This window comes from Rhodnius prolixus, unplaced genomic scaffold (genome assembly GCF_049639745.1).
Source record: "Rhodnius prolixus isolate KJV_2025 unplaced genomic scaffold, Rpr scaffold_3, whole genome shotgun sequence".
NCBI lineage: Eukaryota > Metazoa > Arthropoda > Insecta > Hemiptera > Reduviidae > Rhodnius > Rhodnius prolixus.
The window spans coordinates 6925615-6947108 of NW_027411603.1; the positions used below are offsets into that span (position 1 = coordinate 6925615).

At 31.1% G+C, this 21494-nt stretch overlaps 1 protein-coding gene across 4 annotated transcripts; it reads left to right on the top strand.

The window, feature by feature from the left end:
• The first annotated feature begins 1637 nt into the window (after positions 1-1637).
• On the top strand, positions 1638-20488 carry LOC141452473 (uncharacterized). Of its 4 annotated transcripts, none has more exons than XM_074124652.1 (20): positions 1638-1909; positions 1996-2084; positions 2170-2228; positions 3306-3551; positions 3664-3731; positions 3879-4026; positions 4151-4362; positions 4579-4710; positions 5906-6055; positions 6971-10851; positions 11574-11718; positions 11806-11883; positions 12664-12828; positions 13358-13410; positions 13494-13597; positions 14548-14771; positions 16870-16947; positions 17322-17375; positions 17651-17746; positions 18568-20488. In XM_074124652.1, exons 1-20 carry the CDS (start codon positions 1871-1873, stop codon positions 18604-18606), a joined length of 6060 nt encoding a protein of 2019 aa, XP_073980753.1. In that variant the 5' UTR covers positions 1638-1870; the 3' UTR covers positions 18607-20488. The 4 variants fall into 4 exon arrangements, with proteins under 4 accessions (XP_073980753.1, XP_073980752.1, XP_073980754.1 ...); XM_074124651.1 differs by having other exon boundaries at positions 1639-1909; positions 13494-13621; XM_074124653.1 differs by lacking the exon at positions 16870-16947 and having other exon boundaries at positions 1639-1909; positions 13494-13621.
• Positions 20489-21494: the final 1006 nt, after the last annotated feature.

Below are 21494 nucleotides of genomic sequence, written 5' to 3' on the forward strand. Positions count from 1 at the left end.
TAGTTAAGTAGTTTCCTATAGACTTGCTTTAACAGCTCTGCTCTCCTTGTTGTGCTTCCTAAACTTCTATATCATTTAAGCAAACCAAAAGTTTCCTTTATCCTTATCTTTAACAAACCCTTCTAAAAACCACCTTTCTGTGAAAATAAGTTGAGTTATCGAGTGTTCAGTGGGTACCGCAAAGGACTTTTTAACTTTCTAGTCTTCCAATAGGGCAAGCTAATCGTCACTATTCCTCTAAAACGACTTCTTCTTAAATAATGTTCGTCTTATTTTCCTAAATCTCTTAATACAGAACACAATCTTAGGAAATGGATTTTTAATTACTTATAGAAACCTATTAAGTCTAATTCCGTCTCCATTCAGATTCGAAAATCGGCACTAATAGTATACGAAATTTTGAAAAACTACATTGTTAAATTCAATAACTTGCTGGAATGCAAATTGGAAAGATATTCTAGCTAGCAAGAATGTTCCTCCAGACTATGTCAAGCCATTGATAGATAGGTTGAACAATTATGCTTACTCTCCAATATTTTTCCTGAAGCTGTTGTAGTACATATGGTAGTCTCATCAAAGGATGGAAGGCTTTCCCAAGATGTATCGGTGGATGTTGGCATTCAACATGCCAATTAGTAGTGGTGGTCCTCATTTTAACTGAGGAAAAAGGTAGTTTCTCTGAAGTTTTTTTTGTTTTTTGTACCCAAAAAACCATTTGAACCCTAACATCATTTCAAAAACTGAACATTAAATTAATTTATCAGTTAAAATAGGAATAATACTGTCCAGGCTGAAAATTTTATAGACACTACAGGAAGGTGAGGACGAAGTGAATGAAATTAATCATGCATTGACATTTAATGAGAATAGGGAAGAAGACATAGAATTCGAAGAAGATGAATATATAGAGGATTTGGAGTTATCATCAGAGATTGGAAATATGAAGCTAGGAAAAGCAGCTGGGCATGACGGAATGACCCCAGTACGTATATGGGTACAAAGGGAGAAGAAATCCTTCTACATATTTTTAATCTGGTTTGGAAAAAGAAGCAGATTCCTAAAGATTGGGAGGTTTCGGTAATAGTGCCAAAACATAGAAAAGGTGACAACAGGGAATGTCGAAACATTTGATGGTTTGGGCACAGATGAGGATGGACACAAGCCGTATATCAAGACATTGTTATGAGCCTAAGAGGCAGGGGCAGACCGCGCACAACATGGGAAGGGATAGTGAGAGAGGATTTCAGAAAAAGGAAGTTGGATTGGAGAAGAAATAGAAATTGGACTGAGGATAGGGATAGTTGTAAAGTTTTAGTGAAGGCACCTCGACACTGAAAGGAAAACGAGGAATGATTAAGAAGAAGAAGAAGTAAAACATTAAATTAATTTATCAGTTAAAATAGGAATAATACTGATCATGCTGAAAATGTAGGTGGAATGTTAAAAAAATAAATTGGGGGGCGCTCTAACATATTTTACAATCATCTATATCGCAATAAAACATAAATCCTAATAGAAACCATTTTATTTATTTTTTAAAACACAAAGAACAAAGATAAAATTAAATGAAACATAAAAAAAAATGTCTATTATGATTGTTGCTGAGAATGTTTAACGGTCATGAGGATTGACGGTTACAGCAAACAACAATCTTGTATCTGGTTGAAACAGGCATTTTCAAACATTCTAGTTAAGAGTACTTATAAGAGTCAAAATTCTAAGATTTTGTTTTCTAAAGTATAAGTTCTTCAGATCTCACTTTATACAATATTACTTACGATTTTTTTAAAATAATGACTATTTTTTTATTTTATATCAGTTATTGTTTACCGTAGACTTTTTATTTGGCGGTAAAGTGTAAGTTTTGAAAATGGACACCGGTAGATGGAAAAAGCTGCTTTTATCTTGGGTACATATTTTGTTTCTATAACTTGTTTTCAAACTATTCTAATATTGTTTTTTTCAGATTTATTTTCACTATCGTCCTTTTTCCAGGCTAATGTATTACGTGTTTGTGACGAAGAGCTAAACACTATAGAAGATTTTGTCACAAGCGACTTTTTCCCACGATTAGTGTGTAAATTGTATGTTCTGGAATAATTTCTTTTTTTCTACTAAACAGCAAATTTAGATTTCTATTTAAAAATTGAAAATATTACTAATTTTTAGGCACGGTAAACAGGCACAGAATGTCCGAAGTATTGAATGTGCTTTCAACTTTTTTAAAGGTACGTACTTAGACATTATAATTAATTATGAATTATCTATTAGCCAACTGCAGATCTACAGTACAACCTCTACTCACCTAACTAGTATATGTATATCACAGAGAAAACATGAACTCTGATTTCTAGTTTTTTTGGGAGGAAAAATTTATAAACCTGAAAATTCATTGCATTTTAAACATCTTTTGAGGGTTGTCTTATACTAGTTAAAATATATATTATTTTTATTCATATTCATTATTTTCCGGTGGAATAAGTAAAGTTAACGATAATATTTAAAGACCGAATAAAAAAGACTGCGTTAATCATAAAAAATGTAAATTGAGATTTAGGATGAAATTTAGAATGTGAAGTGATGTAGAAATTGGCAAAATAATTACGTTTGATTTGGTCCGAAAAAAAATAGTATACCAACAGTTGTTAGTTGTGAGAGGTTTTAGGTAAGTCGAAGATTTTCCGAACTGGGATATTTCATTGTAATAGATATTGCCATTACCGTCCTGTAATGCAAATAGCATTTACGGCAAAAAGTACAGGCACATATTTCTTCTATAAACTCTTCTCCGTTTGGTGAAAGAATGCAGAATCAGAACTTAACTTGGAAAGGAAGAGTCCTTGCAATCCCTCTCTGTTGCAATGAATTGACGAGTATCCTTAGATCATTTTGTTATTTGCAGAATGAGAGTTTTAGGAAAACTGAAACCACATTAATGCCCATTGCAAGAAATCCAAATTTGAAAATCGTATAATCGAAAGTGCAATTTTACGGAATAGACTTAGTTTTTTGGGAGAGTAAATAACGAAAAAGCCTAAAGTGTGGATTTGTAATCTGTTAAATTTAAGGTATTGATATCGAGAATTTGGAAGCGTGGTTGTCTAGACCAATAAAACATTCTAATCCCTTATCAGTGGGTCATCAACATCCCACCATCCGTATATTTATTTGAGTACAATTAAAGAATGGAAGTTAAGTACATTTGTTAAATTAAATTGTAATAACTATTTTGAGAGAAGTCGTGAGAGGTTTACAGCAGATTCTTCTTATTGGAAATATAATTAATTTTTTTTTATTTTTCTCAGGCATATATCCGTCAATAGACATAGATACAAGTCAAATGAATGAAAATGATCTCATAGTAGCTGCAACCCTTTCGTTAGTACATTGCTCTTTAAATTTGGTACCCAGTGATCAAGAATTACAAGAAAAAGTTTGCAGCCTTCCACACGAACATCAATGCCTTTTAAAAACTCTACTGGAGAAATTTATAACAAAGGAAAAATCAACAGTCACCAAAGAAATGATAATATCAGAAATTACTCATCTAGGTATCGTCATTATTTTCTGTTTTTTCTAAGTAGTCTTATTTATTTAGTAAAACGAAGTTTCTTTCTCTTTTTTAAATGAACATTATTTATAAATTTCAAAATGTAAATTTAGGTGAAGACAGCAACATCAGTGTAACATCTCCTCTTTCGGGGACTCCTTTAAGTTATATGTTGCAATTGGTAAGTGTTTTTTTTTGTTTGTTTTTTTTAAACTATGTTTAACAAGGTCACAAAAAAGTTTGTTATTGAATTACAAAAGTTAAAAGTTAAGTAAAAGAAACTATTCGCTCTGATTCTTTGAAATAATTATTTTCAATAAACTTTTAGAAAGTTAGTAAGTCTTCTTCAACACAATCTTCAACGAAAAAAATGTCTAAAGTGCAAAGATTAAGGCATCAAATTGAGCAATTAACATCAGTCCAGATGGAATTGCAAGAAGATTTAGAAACAGCCAATCAAACGATTTCTAAACTTAGTGAGTGCTTTAATTCTATTGATTACTATTAAAATTTGAATGAAAATAAACACGAATAATAATAATTATTTGAATTATTGTAAATTGTTAAAGTAATTTTTTGTTTTCGTTTGTACAAAATTAGCCGATACTGTGACTAATAAGGATAATGAAATAGCACGACTTAAAGCAGATTTAACTATTCTTGCGAATAATGAAGAAGTCGTGTCTGCAGAATCTGTGCATAGAGAGTGCAAGAAATGTCAAAATTTAATGGAAAAACTTGAAACTTATGAAAATGAATGCATGGAACTTCAGGAAGAACTTTCAGACGTTACTAAAAAAAAAGAATCGAAGGTATAAGTTAGCAAATTTTTTTCTCCCCTAAATATAAGACATATTTAAGTTGTGTGTATTCAAAAAATTAAGGAACAAAATCTTTATTGTTTTGTAAATATGAAGGACAACTTTAGCCTACACTGTGAAGTTTTTTTTAAACAAATTTAAAGAAAATCATAGCATTTTTTAGAAAAAAAAAAATTTAAATTTATTCAAACTTAGGTTTTTTTTTAGTTTTCCACTTTACAAGAAGAAATAATGACTTACGAAATGAAATTAAAACAATCGCAAGAAAAAGAAGAGTTTTTGATTGAGGAAATTAATCATTTCAATCGTGTAATAACGGAATTAAAAAAAGTTAACCAGGTTAGTTAGAAATTCTTCATTCAGCAAATAAATTTGCAGGAATAATAAAGGTAATCGCTTGGCTTGAATTTGTGTGTTATTAGTTCTAAAAAAAAGTATGGTTTTTAGGTAAAGTTGGTAATTAGATTACCGCACAAATAAATTTGAAGTCCCGGATTCGAATACTACGCTCAAAGTTTTGACATAAGTGCTGTTCGGAGATGATTGGCGACTCCATGCTCCTGTGATCTTTGATATTGTCGCGCATTATATTAAAATAAATTGGGGCGGGTGTTGGTCTAGTTGCTTACGAAGGTGGCTTTGTAAGTGGGAGATCCCCAGTTCGAATCCTGCCTATAGCTACTTTTTATTAATTAAGAAAAGTGTTCATAGTAAAATATGTGCTTACGCTTTCTTAATTTGGTAATTAGACTTCATATTTAATTGGATTTTGCATTGATTTTTTTGAATTCGTATGCTAGAACCAGACAGTTACAGTCATCGACTTACTCTGCAGGTATAAAAATTGTATCATGTGAATGTGAGGATGTCAACATTAACTTTTCATTTTTTCTTTTGTTCGGGGAATACGGAGGGGCACACATTTTCCTGGCTAGTACACTACCCTCTGTACATATGTTGCTGACATCATATCTTTCTTAAATGATTGAATCACAGTCAGTTACTTGGTATATTGAAGACTCATCATTCACAGAACATATATGTGCCGACACGTTCCAGAACCAATTTTTTTTCAAATATCTTCTGTGTGGACGATGCTCCGAGAGGTAACCACAAAGGTACAGCTGTGCAATACACGGTCGCCATTATCTTTCACCAGTGCAACCCCTTTTTTTTGAAGCAAATCTAGTTGTTTTGAGAACAGCTACAGCTGCTCATCTTTCATACATTCTCAGGAAATCCCATACAGATATTTTTTCGTAATCCTTAAAATATAAACAGTAGTGAAAACTGTATTTCGAAAATTTATTACGATTCCAGAATAAAAAAAAATTCGGTTTCCGCGAAAATTATTTGGGGCCAACTAAAAGAGAGATACAAGAACTTAGCTTAATAATTCAAGAGTTATTTCCGTTGTTATAAAATATACCTTGTTATCGATGTTCGAGAAGAAGTAGAATTTCTATATAATTATTTAAATTTAAATTCATGCCAATACATGATCATTTAATAATGATTGCGCTCTTATTCGCAGGAACAATTGGAATATTTAAATGAATTAAAGCCAAAACGAAATGATATCAGTGAAAGCAGTCTTCCTGATATTTCATTACCTGAAGATAATCTAGGAAATCAAGTTATAGATCTTCAGATTCAAGAACTTCGACAATCTCTTGAAGAAAAGGTATCGAATTTCATTGTCGTGTTAGGCATATAGACATGTGATTTTCTTTCATTTTCAAATTATAGAACTGTGTTATTTTATGTGAACAACCTTATGCTGCGTATGAACTTGAAATCTCCAAATAGACTACAATAACTAGTTCATTATTCAGTTGTAACATTAATGACTAGATAATATAACTAGATCTGTACAAAACTGTTTAGGGCAGTTTGACTTATGGGCGTGTAGTACTTATTTTTATAGTCGTTGTATCACTCGAATTTTAGGAACAACTTCCATTATGCTTCTCATTTGTTCTTCTGGCGTCTTAAAAGCATTCTCTATAAAAGTATGTTTTTCTTCGTCTTTGCTGAACGGACACATTGGACTCACGGGTTCTATTACTGAAAGTAGTCAGGAAAATAAGAGGTTTGTAATTGGACGATTGTACTAATGGCAGTTTTGTTTGATTGATCAAGTGACATCGCTTCATACAATCGTATAGCGCGATTTTGCGAACATAGTGTAGAAAGTTCGCGATAACTTGCTCCACCGGTGTGCCTGACAGGTATTCTTTGGAGCTGTCAGTGAGCATCGGGTTGTCTTAATGTTCTGAACATCTAATTAACTTTGTATTATGGATTGTTTTAAATCCTCTACAGTGAGCTACTCTATTTTGTAGACCCACTATGGTTAAGGATTGGATATAATTTGCTGCCCTTCCAAAGAAAATAATAATACACACAAACGATACGATTGTACAAAAACGCTCATTTAAATTGAATAGTTTTATCAACTTTTTAATGTTCCCTTATTAGTTTTAGATTTTATTGTTTTTTTATGTACAAAAGTAAGTAAATTCCAGAATTTATAATGAATTCTGTCTTTCATACATAAATTAGTAAGAAATTAATTTGTATAATTTTTTATTTCCAGGACAAACAACTAACTAACTTAAATGAAGAAATGGAAACTTACAAAATAGATTTGAGTTCTTGCCATGAAATTATTCGAGAACACACTAGCACAATTAAAATATTAACAGAACAAAAAGATGTCCTAGAGAATGAAATTCTAGACCTAAAAGATAATCTGCAACAAGCTGACAAAAATCTGAAACACATTACACAAGAGAATTGTGATTTTGAAAAAAATATAAAAGAAATAAGAAAAGATTTAATAGAAAAATTGTCCGAATTAAGATCAATGGAAACATTAAAAGAAGAATTAAATAATAAGTTAGATGAACAAATTGAAAAATATGAAATACTTTCCAAAGAAAAGGACGTGTTAATAATAGTTATGGCTGAAAAAAATAATGAACTTTTCGAACTCAAAACCAATTTGGATAATGTGAATCAATTAAACTCTACTTTAGAAAATGACATGGCCAGGAAAACTAAAATAATAAATTCACTTACGAACAATCTTAAGGAATTAAATGAAAAGTATGATTCCGTTAAGGCTAGTAATTGCAAGCTACAAGAAAATATTTCTTGTCTAGAAAGTGAAATTAAAAATTACAAAGATGAACTAGAAACTGCTATTAAAGACAGAGAATTGTTAAAGCACAAAGTGATCACTCTTTCTAAGGATTTATCCGATTTCAATGAGAAATTTCACTCATTGAAAAGTAGCCATAGCTCTCTAGAAAAAAGTAACACTTATCTTGAAAGTGAGATTGTAAATCATAAAGCTAAATTGGAAACGGTATGTGAAGAAAAAGAATTATTAAAGCAAAAAGTGGATTCACTTACTGAAAATCTAACAGAATTAAATGAAAAATATTATTCATTGTCAAATAGTTATTACTCACTTCAAGAAAATAACGTTTCACTTGAAAATGAAATTCAAGATCACAAAGTTAATTTGGAATCTGTAAGTGAGGATAGAGAGGAGTTAAAACAAAAAATAAATACACTTTCTAAAGAACTGTCAGAATTAAATGTAAAATATGATTTACAGGCAAATAGTACTAGCTCGTTACAAGAAAATAATACTTATCTTGAAAATGAAGTTGAAAATTATAAAATTAAGTTTGAAACATTAAGGGATGAAAGAGGATTATTAAAGCAAAAGATTGATTTGCTTTCTAAAGAACACGCTGAACTAAGTACGGAATATGAAACATTAAAAAATAATCATTCTACGCTTCAAGAAAAGCTCATACATCTTGAAAGTGAGATAAAAAATCACAAAGTTAATCTGGAAGCGGTAATTGATGAAAGGGAGTCATTAAAGGAAAAGGTGAATTCACTTGAAGAATATATGAATATAGTTAGTCTAGAAAAAGAAAAACTCGTGGATGAAAATAGAATCCTAATTGGCCAAGTCAACGATCATATGATGTCCGAAAATAATTATTTGTTACAAGTACAGGAATTAAAATCCAAATTAACACTCCAAGAGCATAACATTCAGTTGATTTTAAAGGAGAAGAATGGTTTGATTCACAGGATATCGCAATTAGATGATAAAGTTACATTAAAAACGTGCGAAATTAAAACACTGCAAGAAACAATAAATAAAATGCAGAATGAAAAACAAATGTTAAATATAAAAATTGAGAACATTAAAGAAGAATTGATAGAGACATCAAGCTTGGCTTCGTCGTCCCAAGATGAACTTGTTCAAGTTAAAGAAGAATTAGACAAAATGGTTGGTAAACATGAAAATAAGGTGCAGTTACTGGAAAAATTGTGCTGTCAAGGAAAACTGTTGAAACAAATATGCAATCAAATTAATGAAAAAATGTATGAAATCTTGAAAGGGCATGGATTTTCTGACAGTAATCGTTTGGAATCATTACAAAAGTATGTTTCTATTGAGAAAACAAATATTTCAGACGAAAATATAACCAAAACTCCAAAAGATTCCATCAAGTTAATCGATGAGCTGACTACATTCGACAAATTCATAGAAAGGTTCACTTCCCACTTAGAAAATCTGGATGAATGTAATAAAATTTTAGAGGAATATGCTCAAAAATTAGAAATTAATGAGCAAACGATTGCGACATTAAATGTAGATAAAATTAACTTGCAAAAAACAATAGAGAATATGCAAAATAAACTAGAACAAATGTCGTCTGAATTAGTTGAAAAAATAGAATCAGAAAAGTGCCTCACACATGAAAATAGGAAATTGGCTGAACAAATATTCAACTTAGACAGGGAAAAACTAGAGCTATTGAATAATATTATTGACTTAAATAATCAAGTGGATACGTTGAAAATTGATACAGAAAAATTAGAAAAAGTATTATTAGAGAAAGAGAAATTGAATGAAAATCGCTCAAAAGAAATTGAAGATTCATTAGAAATAATAAAACTGATGAAGGAAGAAATAAACTGTAAAACGGAGAAAATACAATCGGTGGAAACGGAAATTGTGCAATTGAAAAACGAAATATGTTCATTAGAACAAGAACTGGCTAACAAAGCTAAAGAAATGTTGACACTTAATAAAGATAATTGTGATTTGAAATGTAAATGTGAATCATTAGATACAGAATTTAAAAATTTGATTGAAGAATTCAATACAAAGACTGAATTATTTAATGAGTTAGAAACTGCACAAGAAAAATTAGTAAGTGAAAAGAACGCCTTAATTGCAGAATTACAGAAATTGACCAACTTACAAGGAGAGCAAATAGAAGAAATAACGCGTTTAACGAATGATAACACAAAAGTGATGTACGAAATTGAATCAATAAACTCAGATTTGATTTTAGTAAAACAAGATTTAAACAATACACTGCATACAAAAAACAATCTGTCAGAAAAACTTGATTGCATAAACAATGAATTAACAATAAAGACAAGCTCTTTACAAAGTTTAACCACAGAAAATAGTAATCTTAAAGAGAAATTAAATCTTACCAAAGAAGAATTAAGGTCATTAGAAAATGTAAATGAGCAACAAAAAGAGACAATAAAACTTCTAACAGAAGAAAAAGAATTGTCAGAGGAAATCATTACTGTGTTGAAGAAACATTTAGTTGAACAATTAAACGATTGGGAAATCAAAGAAGAAAAATTTGAAGATGAAAATTCTTACCAAAAAGTAGAACAAGATTTAAAGAAATTCCAACAATATTTATCAAAAAGAGAACTTGAATTAAATTCAATTTTTGATATGATTAAACTAAAAAAGGAATCATTTATTAATTTAACTCTTCATGTTTTTAAGTCCAGAGAACATTCGGATGAATTACTAAAGAAAGTAAAGATATTGGAGGATAAGAACCTAGAATTAACCGATGATGTAAATCTACTAAAGGATGAACTAACTAAAATGACTGAAAAAGAAGATAATCTCAAATCAAATATAAAAACCTTGAATGCTGATTTGTTTTTAAAAAATAGAGATCTACGTACAAAAACTTCAGAAATAAAGTTATTGAAAGATGCAAAGAATAAATTACTAGATGAGACGAACATTCTTAAAAAAGAAATTGAAAGTTTGGAAACCACTGGAGAACTGATGAAAGTTACTAATAATAGTCTGGAATCAGAATTAGCCACTGCAAAACAAAATCTAACCGAGTTATTGATTGAACAGAATAGTATTCTGACAGAAATTATCGACGTAAAATTAGAACCATTCAGCCAAGACTCAGTCCCTTCTCTTTGTGTAATTATTGATCGTTTTAAAAGTAATTTTAGAACATTCAAGGAAGATTTAGCAAAGAAGCAGAATAAAATCATGGAAATGGAAACTAGTATAAGTACTATACCATCTTTGGAAAAGGAAATCAAAGATATCTTGAGGACGTTCAATGATTATAAAGGCAAGGTCCAAGAAGAGATGGCAAGGTGAGTGTGTTTGATTTTGATAAAAGAATCTTAATTTTGTGTTCCTTCGTAGTAAGAATTTTCATAGGTGTGCTCTGTGGCTGATATTCTTTCGAAAGACCAAAAATATTTGGTTTCATTCTACTTCAAGAGTTTTTTAAAGATAGTGTTGTCCCAGTTTAACAGGGTTTAAGTATGGGTTTTTCTCCGCCGCGCTTGAAATTCATTAAGTCATCTCGCCTAATACAGTCATTTCTTGTTGGCCTAAATTTCTCTTTTGTTTTAACAAAGTAGAGATGTTTCGGTGCTTCAGAATACTTTAGTTTTTTTTCTTAACGAGGTGTACTGCACTACGACCAAAATAACCCTACTTATGAGACCTACATCATTCTACAGTACCCCCAGGTGTTTCACCAAGTTCAAGGGAGAACAGTGGAGCCGACTGGATCACCTCTCGCTTGGCCAACATACTCTCCACTCCAAGATATTCTAAAGCAGATCGCCTCAAATTAAACTAAACTAAAATATGCAAGATAAGGAATATACTACCCAAGGAATCCCTCGGAAGAGATTGAACTTAGGGGTTACTGCTCCCAGAAACAAACAGATCCCCTATTCACGAACCCTTTGAAAGTAGATTGTACTCAATTACTCTGTGACTTTTCTTTAAAGGCACTTAGTTCTTAATATGTTTTCAAACTTATAATTGTGTCGTCTTCTTAATTCATTAAAAATGTTTTCAGTTTAAATAAGGAATACGATATGGTTAAAGAAAAATATTTAAATGCAAAATTAAAAATAAATAAACTAGAAACAAATATTGGCGAAATTGAAAAAAATATCAGATCAGAATATGAACTAAAATTGAATAAATTGAAACTTAAAATGGTAAGTCCTTTTTTGTATTTTAAACGAAAATAAATAATATATATATATATTTTTTTTTGCGTTGCTTATAAGTTATTTTAATTTCAGAAACAGGCATATAAGGAAAAGTTGGAAGATTTAACTTTTGGTGTACCAAATGAAACGGTCGATACATTAAAAGAAGAGGTAATGTGCCATTCAAATGTGCAAATCTTAAGTGAAACATTTATATTAATTTTCCTAACTGAAATAATAATCCAATTTATATTGGACTTACGTGTATAGATTGTTTTAATTAGTAACAATCACTTTTATTTAAAACATTTTCCGCAATATTTTATATAAGATGGCCGAGAACTACAAATGGAAAACTTATATTCTGAATTGACTAGCGGTGTTTGCAAGTTTGATGGGAAGGGATAAATATTCCTATTGGAATGTATCTAAAATAAATAAGGAATCTAGAGAAGACGGTCGCTTTTTGAAAGTATGGTTAGGATGGTTTTAACCGAGGAAATCAGACATAGAATGGGGTAGTGTGGCAATCAAGTGGAACATTTGGATAAATTCGATACACGCATTTAACTTAAAGTCAAGTTCTTTTAGAACTGTGCAGTAATAATCATAATAGAAAATGTATGACAAATATCGAAAAAGAGGTCTTGCCAGAAGTTACTAAACAAATCTCGATTTTTTTTTTTTTTTTTTTAACTGCGCAAGAGTTATGAATAATTTGCTAGAGATATTATTAAAATGGTGAGAAAGAGCGCCTTATGAGTGTTAACGAACAATATTTTTCTGGAAAAATTTAAGTATTTTGGAATTCTTCATTCAAGTCTAAGGAAAATCGTGCTCCAAATTCGAGAAAAACATCTATACCTCAGAAAACTATTTAATTGACCCGAAATTTCTACTGTGATGATTCTAAATATTTCTAATTTTACAATAATTTTTTTTTTTTTGCAGCTAAGATATGAACGTAATAAAGCAATGGGCTTGGAAAGCAAATTATTAGAGTACAGCGACAAACTGTTGATTGCACAAGAAGAAAATCGCCGTCTCATGACCGATAATTTTGTTAAACCTGCACCAATAGCCTTTCAGTCTGCTACTTCATTAAATCATGCGCAAGTGGGTATTTTAGTTTTAATATTATTTTTTTTCCTTTCATTTAGTAGTATATACACAGTAAACTAGGCGCCACGGTAGCCGAACGGTTAGAGGCGAGACCTGCAAAGCTAATATGCATTGTGGTACTGGGTTCGATTCCCGGTCTAGGCCTTGGATTTTATTTAATAGTTAATAATAGAAATTTACAGTGAAGTATGTTTGCTAGTCGGCTTCGTCCACGACACCTAATTGGTAGTTGGACGTTAAGCGCCGCCTGAAAAAATAGGCGATTACTTTACTTTTTACTTTACTTTACACAATAAACTGTTCGACATTCGTCTGGTCACTTTAAAAAAATTACTGTATTCAGGAGAAAATTATTAAAAGAGCAATGAGAGTTCGAAAATTCCGCTGTTTTCTTGGCGTGCTAAATAATATCCATAGGTTGGCCGATTGCAATACTAGTAGACCAGTGCAAATGTTTCGCAGTAGGATTGTGTATTGTTATCATACCATTTAAATCAGTCTATATTTTTGTAACCATTTTCAGCCATCCTTAAAATCCACACCAATTATGAAGTCACATTCTGAGGAGTTCCTAACGTAAGTATAACCTTTCATTCTATAAAAGAAATTAGTAATCCAATATCGTAAATATTTGACTTATAGTTGAACATTTGTTCTAGGGGAAGAAAAGGTGGCATTGATAATCTTGGACACGATTTAAGCCCAGATGATTCTATAGGTAGTGGCAGGCGGTCTTCTGTTAGAAGTCTACCTCGTGGAATTGGTAACATTTTCTCACTGTCAGCGGGTTTGTTTGCTTACTCTCTTAACTAATTTCTAACGTTTTTTTTTAGATTAGATTTAAAAAAAAATCTTTAAATTTCAGATTAAACCTCCTGTTTAATTTATTTACAACTTATACCATTCTTTTTATCTATTTATTTTACTACTTAGAAGTAAGTTTAAAGGTTTTTTTCTTTTTTATTTATTAACTGACTGTTGATCTAGGAATTTATGTTAACATTTTTTATCTATTTTAAAATTGAGAATGCATGATACTAAACGTGATCTCTGTCACAAAATTACTTCGTGACTGCAGAAGCTGGTTCGGGACCACACAGTCACTCCTTGATAATCAGCTGATCCGTTTTTTTTTATCCCGGCATGTTCGAAGAGTTACTATAAAGGGCGAGTTTCGTGGTAGAAAAGCTTCAGGTCACTCTTCGGAGTAAGATTCTAATACGATTCTCCACTAATTTGGTGCTTCTACTTCGAAAATCTCATCACCTCTTTATATTCTTCCTGCAGCATTCAATTATACATATTAATTTCTCAGCTTGGGAAACCATGGCTGATGATCCCAAAGAATCACAGAAGTACTTGTTTAAACTCTGTAACCGAGCTCCATTTCCGTAACTTTCCGAAATCTTGTGACTAATCGCCGCGCCATTCCACTGTTCTATTATCTCCTAGATAATATCCTTCCTCAAACGATTAGCACTGATTTCATAGTTTCAAAAGTTTATTTAATTGAAACATAAATACACACAGTACTTATAGGAAACAGGGCATAATATTAAACCTTTAGATTCCAGCTATGTATGCTGCATTATATAGATGCATTTTAACAAGCATGCTTACTTTGCTTAGCTACTTGTACATTCTTTGAAAGAATGTGACAAGTCAAGATACAAGAAAAAAATAAATGAATCAATGTATTTATTTTAACTTTAGGACGAGTATTTCCAGCTGCAGAAGAAGCTGGTGAAGTGTTCGACGATCGGTGTCTAGCAGATCTGAAGGCTGGTATAGTAAATCTGCCCGATTCAGATCTTTGCCAAGAACGCATGTCCATACTTCAATTAAGAAATAGTTTGTGTCCACCACATCTTAAATCTTCGTATCCAGTGGAAACCCAGTTTCTAAATCCAGCTGATCTCAAAGAGGATGATATAAAAGTAAATATACATTTTAATCTTATTTAAACTTTTTTTCTTTCCGATAGAAGTGATTTCGCATGTTGTTTTGTGTTTCGTGTTATTTTATTTATTTATATTTTTGTTGGGCTGCAATTTTTCTATATCTTTGCACAAGAAATTAATAGGTAACCAAGAAAGTTCTTTTTTTCTTTTGAAGAATATATTTTTATAAATACATATAATATTAATTTATTGATCGAAATACTCGCCATTACATTGAATTACTTTTTCCTAACAAGTGGAATATTTGTAAAATTGAAGGAGCTGACTGTGAATTAAATACAATGCGGCTTAACGCTTCAGTCAAAAGTGTAGGTGTTTGTTTAATAGAATGTGGGCATCATTAAAGGGTCCAAATGTAAACCTGTTTTTTAAGGAATGTCTGATAATTAGCTAAAATTTGCCTAACCTGCATACTCGTATCAAGTACTGTGCCAGTTCTTACTTTAATGGTGCGAGTGTTTAGGGTGTCAGTGTAAATGTTGTTAGACTGGGGTACCCGCAGGGACGCCAAGATCCCTGAAGAAGTGGCTAGTCCACTTCCCCCGTACGGGGAAGAGTGGGAAATTTACAAAATTAAATTTTGTTTATGAATATTTTAATATATATTTACGTGTATATAAATATGTAATAGAAAATGTTTTTAATTACATGTATGTTTCAATTACTTGCAAATAAGGCCGGCAACCCTTGAAACAATAACTTAAAATTGCCTTAAAAGAAGTTGAGAGTAACAGTAGACATGGAAATATGTATCTTATTTGACGATTTATTGTTATTTTGACCTCAAAGCTTCAGATTAGGTTTTTTTAAGGCTTACACCAAACACTTTTGTCTGAAATTTGCTTTTTGCACAATTTTTTTTTTCTCCCTTAAATTTTTAGAGCACTTTATAAAATTATTGCATCTTTTCTGATTTTATGTAAAATCTATTGCACTATTCCAATTCTTAGAGGTTTTTAAGACATCGATTCCAGAGTCATTTGAAATGAATAGTCACATTTTACAGTTCTTGAAATAAATAGTTATGCTGAACCTGATATTAAATATAGCAGTTTTTATTATATTGTATTTTTTATTTGTTTGTTTTTGTTTGTTCATGGTTCATGGTAATCATAAAGTGCGCCCAAAAATTCGCAACATCGAAAAAGAATTACTCTGTTTGAAACATTCATACTTTTTTTATATTAACCTAATTAGTAAATGCTTTCAATTGAGAGAAAATGACAAAAGTTAAAAAAGAAGTTTAATAATGCATCACTTAGCCACAGCTATCAGTGCAATCTTAAAAAATCGAAGCAAGCTTCAAATTCAGATGATGGATATCCTCTTGTAGTGTTTTATCCCCCAGGCTTGCTGAAGGTGAAATTTAAGGTTCTCTTAGTTGATCATTTTAAGTATCAGCATGATAGTTCAACAAAGATTTGAAAAGTGATGTATCAATCGATGGAAATTGAATCTGCCGCTATAGTTAGAGCTAGCAAACACAAAATTGAGCCTTTTACTCCGGAATCTTGTAATTTTTCCCTTATTTCGCCATAGGTATAAACCGAATCCCTTATTATACATAATGATGCCTTATTTGGTTAACCAACAGATGTCTTTCTTGGCGCCACTGGCCCCTGGCTATCTTATGAAGTCGTGTCGTTTCTAGCCTTTCACATGGCTAAGTATCATTAATGTCCTAACGAATATGCACGACGGAAAGCTGTTTGCATAAGCATATCTCCACCCCAATTGTAAAGGGCTCAAAAACCTCTCCCTTATACTCTTTAGTCGGAAGCAACATTCTTCACTTTGATAACTTCCTTTTAGATTCTTTACTTGTAGAAAGTCTGGGTGAGGTACTTTTCTCATACCTGGATCTTCATACAGAAAAATGCTTTCTATACAAACGATGCTCGATTTTCTTTAAAAGAAGCTCCTGATTCAAGCATTCAATCTTCCTCAATTCTTTGTGGATGGTGCACTTTTGTTTTTAAAAAAGTTTACTTGTTTTTCAAAACGATTTGAATCCTTTTTTTTAAGCATTTAAAAGTAAATAGTCAATTTTCTGATTCAAATTGTTTATGTACAGTCCGGCTCAGGTGCCATTGTGAAGGCTGAACCTTCATTTGATAAAAACGCAGAAGATAAAAGAAAGTTTAAGATTCAGGTTGGTCAGCTAGGAATGAATTCAAAAATTTCTTCTTAAACTAATCTTTTAATGAATCGCCATTGATTACAAATAATTTTCATTTGTAAATCAAATAATCTGTTCGTCAAATAGTGCTTAAACTTAAGCTTTCAACTTTTTTAAACTTGACGCTGGGCTATATTCACTTTCAGCAGCATGTACATAAGCATCAAGCTTTCAGTTTACTCCCATTGCGATGCACAAAGCTTCTCTCTGTTTTCTGAGATTTGTTTTTTATTTTTATTTTCAAAAATTGCATGACTTTAAGCTTACTTAGCATGCTTGATTTGGTTTCTTTAGCTTGGAATTGTTATTTGAAGTATATTATTTATTTTTATTTTTTTTATAATTAGATCTCATACAAGAAACCAAGTCCACCGACTACAAACAAATCATCCGGAGCAAAGGTTAGCCTATTAGTTCTTCTAGTGATGTTGCTTTTGTATCAATATTTATTTATTTATATTGTTTTGTAATCTTAAAAAAAAAAAGTTTGGAAATTGTTAAGAATCAAAAAAGTAGAAAGACGAACTTATTTACTAGGTTTTTATAATAAATTTGAACTATTTTGGATTACTTAAGAAAAAATATGCCCTCCTAATAAAACTTGTTTTTCAATTTTGTTTTTTTCTTTTCTTTTTTTTTCTTTTCTTGATGACCTTTATTAATCATTTTTGTCAAGGTGGGGGGCGTGCTTAAAGAACAAAATAGAAATCCCCAGAAAATGTCAACTCCTAATAGAATAAAGGCCCTATTTGGCTATAAACCAAAGGATGAGGTATGTAGAAAATTTCATTACGTTCATTTAATTTAGAAAATTCAATTTTTTTTTTTGTTATGAATGAAAAAATTACTCCTATTTACTCCCTAGCAAGGGGCGAGTTCTGTCTCCTAGGTAGCGCTGGCAAAGTGGCTTATTTTACCACACCTTAGATAGCCACGCCTTAGTTAATTCTTCTCCCCTTTCTTACAAGGCCCAGAATCTATTGTTATATATCCATCTTCTCTGGCCATAGAGAGCCATATATTTCACACAGTGCAATTTCGCGATGACAATGAAACAGGTTTTTGAGAAGAAAATTTCTTTCTTCTCCTGACAGAGCCTACCCTGAGATAGTGGCTTAAATAAATCCACAGTTTTCTGTGTGCGTTTCCTGGAATCTACCCAGGAATCACGATTCGAATCTTCTTACACTGATTTTGCACAGATCGGACATGAAGTCTTTTAATTATGTTTTTATTTCTGGAATAGTTTTCCTAGATTTGTCTTACTTTAAGTGCCGTAAGTCCAGTGTTTCATTGGTAATACAAGCACAAGTTTTGGACCAATAGTGTTAGCTATGTTAAAAGGCTGGAAGAACTGCTTTAAGTATTTTTGCTACAATCCCTAACTTGTTCTAAAAGTGCTAGCACTTTTAGCGCAGTCTGTCCGCTTTATATAGTAAAGGTCGTCGTCTTTAAAAGACTACTTCTCAGGTTTTCCTCTTCGCAGAGAGGAATCCTAATTTTGTCATCAATCAAAAGCATTAATAATATAGAAGACATGATTGTTATCATTATTTGTAAATTAAAAAATATATATATTTGTTGTTGTTGCAGAATTCACCAGTTGCCAGACAGAAAAGTAGTCGAAGATAAAAAAAGAACACTAGAAATAATGTGGTGTATAAATGATTTATAAATTGTACAGTTTCATTGCCTTGTACAGTATATCAAAGATTATCTATCAAAAATTATTATTCTTATTATATAAATATTATTTTTATAACGAATCTAAAAAAAAATAATAATAATAAAGGAAACAAATTAATGTGATATTTGGATTTTATATGCTTATTTTTTTCATTTTATTTATTTATTTTTTGATGTAAATACTTCAATCATCTTCAGTGATAGGGTACTTATCGTAAATAACGCGAATTAATAATATTCATTTTGTTGATGATTTTTTTTTTCTTCGTCATTCACCAATTTTATTTTAGTACAAACTATATAAAAAAAGAGCTAGCTCAAGGAGCATAGTCTGTCTTAAGATCAGTTCTCGGCTGTGCACAAAGATGGTGTTAATTGTCAATAAAAATTTGGTTTTAGTTATGTATTGTAAAGACTACTCAATGGCGAAATTGAATTTTATATACAGGGTGTTTAGCATAAGACTACGGTAACTTCGGGAGGCGATTCTGTGCATCATTTGCAACAAAAAATTTCATATAAACCATGGCTCGATTCGGCTCCGTTTTATAGATATTTTTAATTTTATGTTTTTTCAAGGTGTTACTACTTTTTAGCAAAAAGATGTCTATATTTCTCAAACTATTAAAGCTACAGCTATTTTAATAAGCTCATTAGAAAGAAGGTTATATTTCCTTTCAAAAAAGCTAATTTGTATTCCAAAATGATAATATTAAATATTTTACTTTCTGACCCAAACATAAGAAATAGCAAGTTTCTAATTTTTTCCAAAAACTTTCGACTTCATTTTTCTCAAAAACATTTCATATGAAAAAACCGTGCACTATTCAGGAGAAACATCTACATACGATCACCTTTCGAACGGTATACAATAATTGGGGTTATGTTAAAAATTGACGCAGAAATCTGATATTATTTGCAAAAAAGTAGGCCTCAAAACAGCGTCGGCATTATGAAAGTACTGGATTTGATGTTTCTGATCAGTTATATTCTTATGGTAGGTGAATTCCTTTCACTCTATTCTATTCTATTTCAAAATACTACTATTTTGGAATATAAATTGGCTTATTTAAAAGGTTCTTTCTAAAATGTTCTTTCTAATGAGCTGATTGAAATTGCTGTAGCTATAATAGTTGGAAAAATAAAGGCAACTTTTTGCTAAAAAGTAGTAGTACCTTGAAAAAACATAAAATTAAAAATATCTATAAAACGGAGCCGAATCGAGCCATAGTTTATATGGAATTTTTTGTTGCAAATGATGCCTAGAATCGCCTCCTGAAGTTACCGTAGTCTTATGCTGAACACCCTGCATATTTTTTTTTTTCAGTTTATTTAAAATTCAGTTCAATTTGGGATTGAGTGATCACTTACTTATATACACACACTAGACTTACTTGAAAAGTTTACGATTGTTAGCTGTCTTAATGATATCCAAAGACTGCCGGAACGATAGTTTAGTTAGAATATCGTTGGAACCAGTTTAAAAAAAAAAAAAAATCCCAAAATGAAAAGTGAAAAATAGCTTCAATAAAGATGCACTTCAGTTGGAAATTTTGTTAAAATCTTTTAACGATATTTTAAGAACTTATTACTAAGTTGGAGAGATCTGCGATTTACTACATGAGTTTGAGATACTCTGATCACGCACAAACCTCGCGCTTTTAAACTTTTTATTCTCATCCGGTGTGACCTAAAAAACTTTTATTTCCTGTAGAAATTGAATTTTGAAAATTTGACGATCTTATTAGTGTAAAAGAGATATTTTATTGTAATTCATGTTTTTCTGAAATATTGTCAAATTAATATTTAATAAAATTGATAAAGATAATTGCTTATTTTTATGACAGCCTGTTTTGTATTTGTGAGATTAAGGATTTATAGAAAGCTGTGTCCTAGGTGACGGGCCACGACCTTGCTAAGAATCCGCTCTGGACATCGACCCCCTTTCACCCGATCTGACCACTTTTTTCACCTCTCTTTCTTTCTTTATTTTTTTATAAACATTACTCTAAACAAACTTCATAAAGCCAATGGCACGTTTGGTGCCGACTTCCTGGTTAGTGGAAACTGGGTTAAATCCGGGGAACTTTCACTAGCATCTTGTCTGCACCTTTCTTCTCAGACTCCGTTCTTAATATTTTTTTTTTTATTATTATTTCTATTTGCTCTTACCCAAAAAAAAAGAAGAAATATTGCGATCAAGTCAAGGTTTCAATATTTATTGATTTTTTGTAATGTTATTTTAACATAAACAAGAGTACAAATCTCAGAAATAATTAAAATAATTAAATATTATGGTGTAAATAAAACAGTTATTTTATCACACCTACAACTAAATTAAACCTTCTACCCATAATACTGTCCAAAGTGAAGACAACGTTTAAGAAAAATGCTAACAAAAATAACCCAGTTTAAGGCTATTCTAGCAATATTTAAGGCAATATTGGCAAATAAATAGTAAATTAACTGGCGGAAATCCTACATGAATTATAAAAAAATTATAGTTTATAACAGTTTTTATTATATTCATGGGCGCCACGGTAGCCGAGCGGTTAGAGGCGAGATCTGCGACGCTAATATGCATTGTGGTACTGGGTTCGATTCCCGGTCTTAGGCCTTGGATTTTATTTAATGGTTAATGAAAAGAACTTTACAGTAAAGTATGTTTGCTAGTCGCCTCCGTCCATGACTACCTAATTGGTAGTTGGACGTTAAGCTCTATTACAAAAGATTGGAAACTAAGTGGATCATCAATAATTTTCATTAATATAATTCATATTTTGTAAAATATATACATCAGAATAAGAAAAAAAAATCAATTGAACTATCGTCGG

Bases quoted from the DNA above. Each gene is read 5' to 3' on its own strand.
- LOC141452473 (XM_074124651.1), top strand. From the start codon at position 1,871: ATGGACACCGGTAGATGGAAAAAGCTGCTTTTATCTTGG. The intron at 1,910-1,995 runs GTACATATTTTG...TCCTTTTTCCAG, and splicing joins AAAAGCTGCTTTTATCTTGG to GCTAATGTATTACGTGTTTG. The intron at 16,948-17,321 runs GTTGGTCAGCTA...TTTTATAATTAG, and splicing joins AAAGAAAGTTTAAGATTCAG to ATCTCATACAAGAAACCAAG.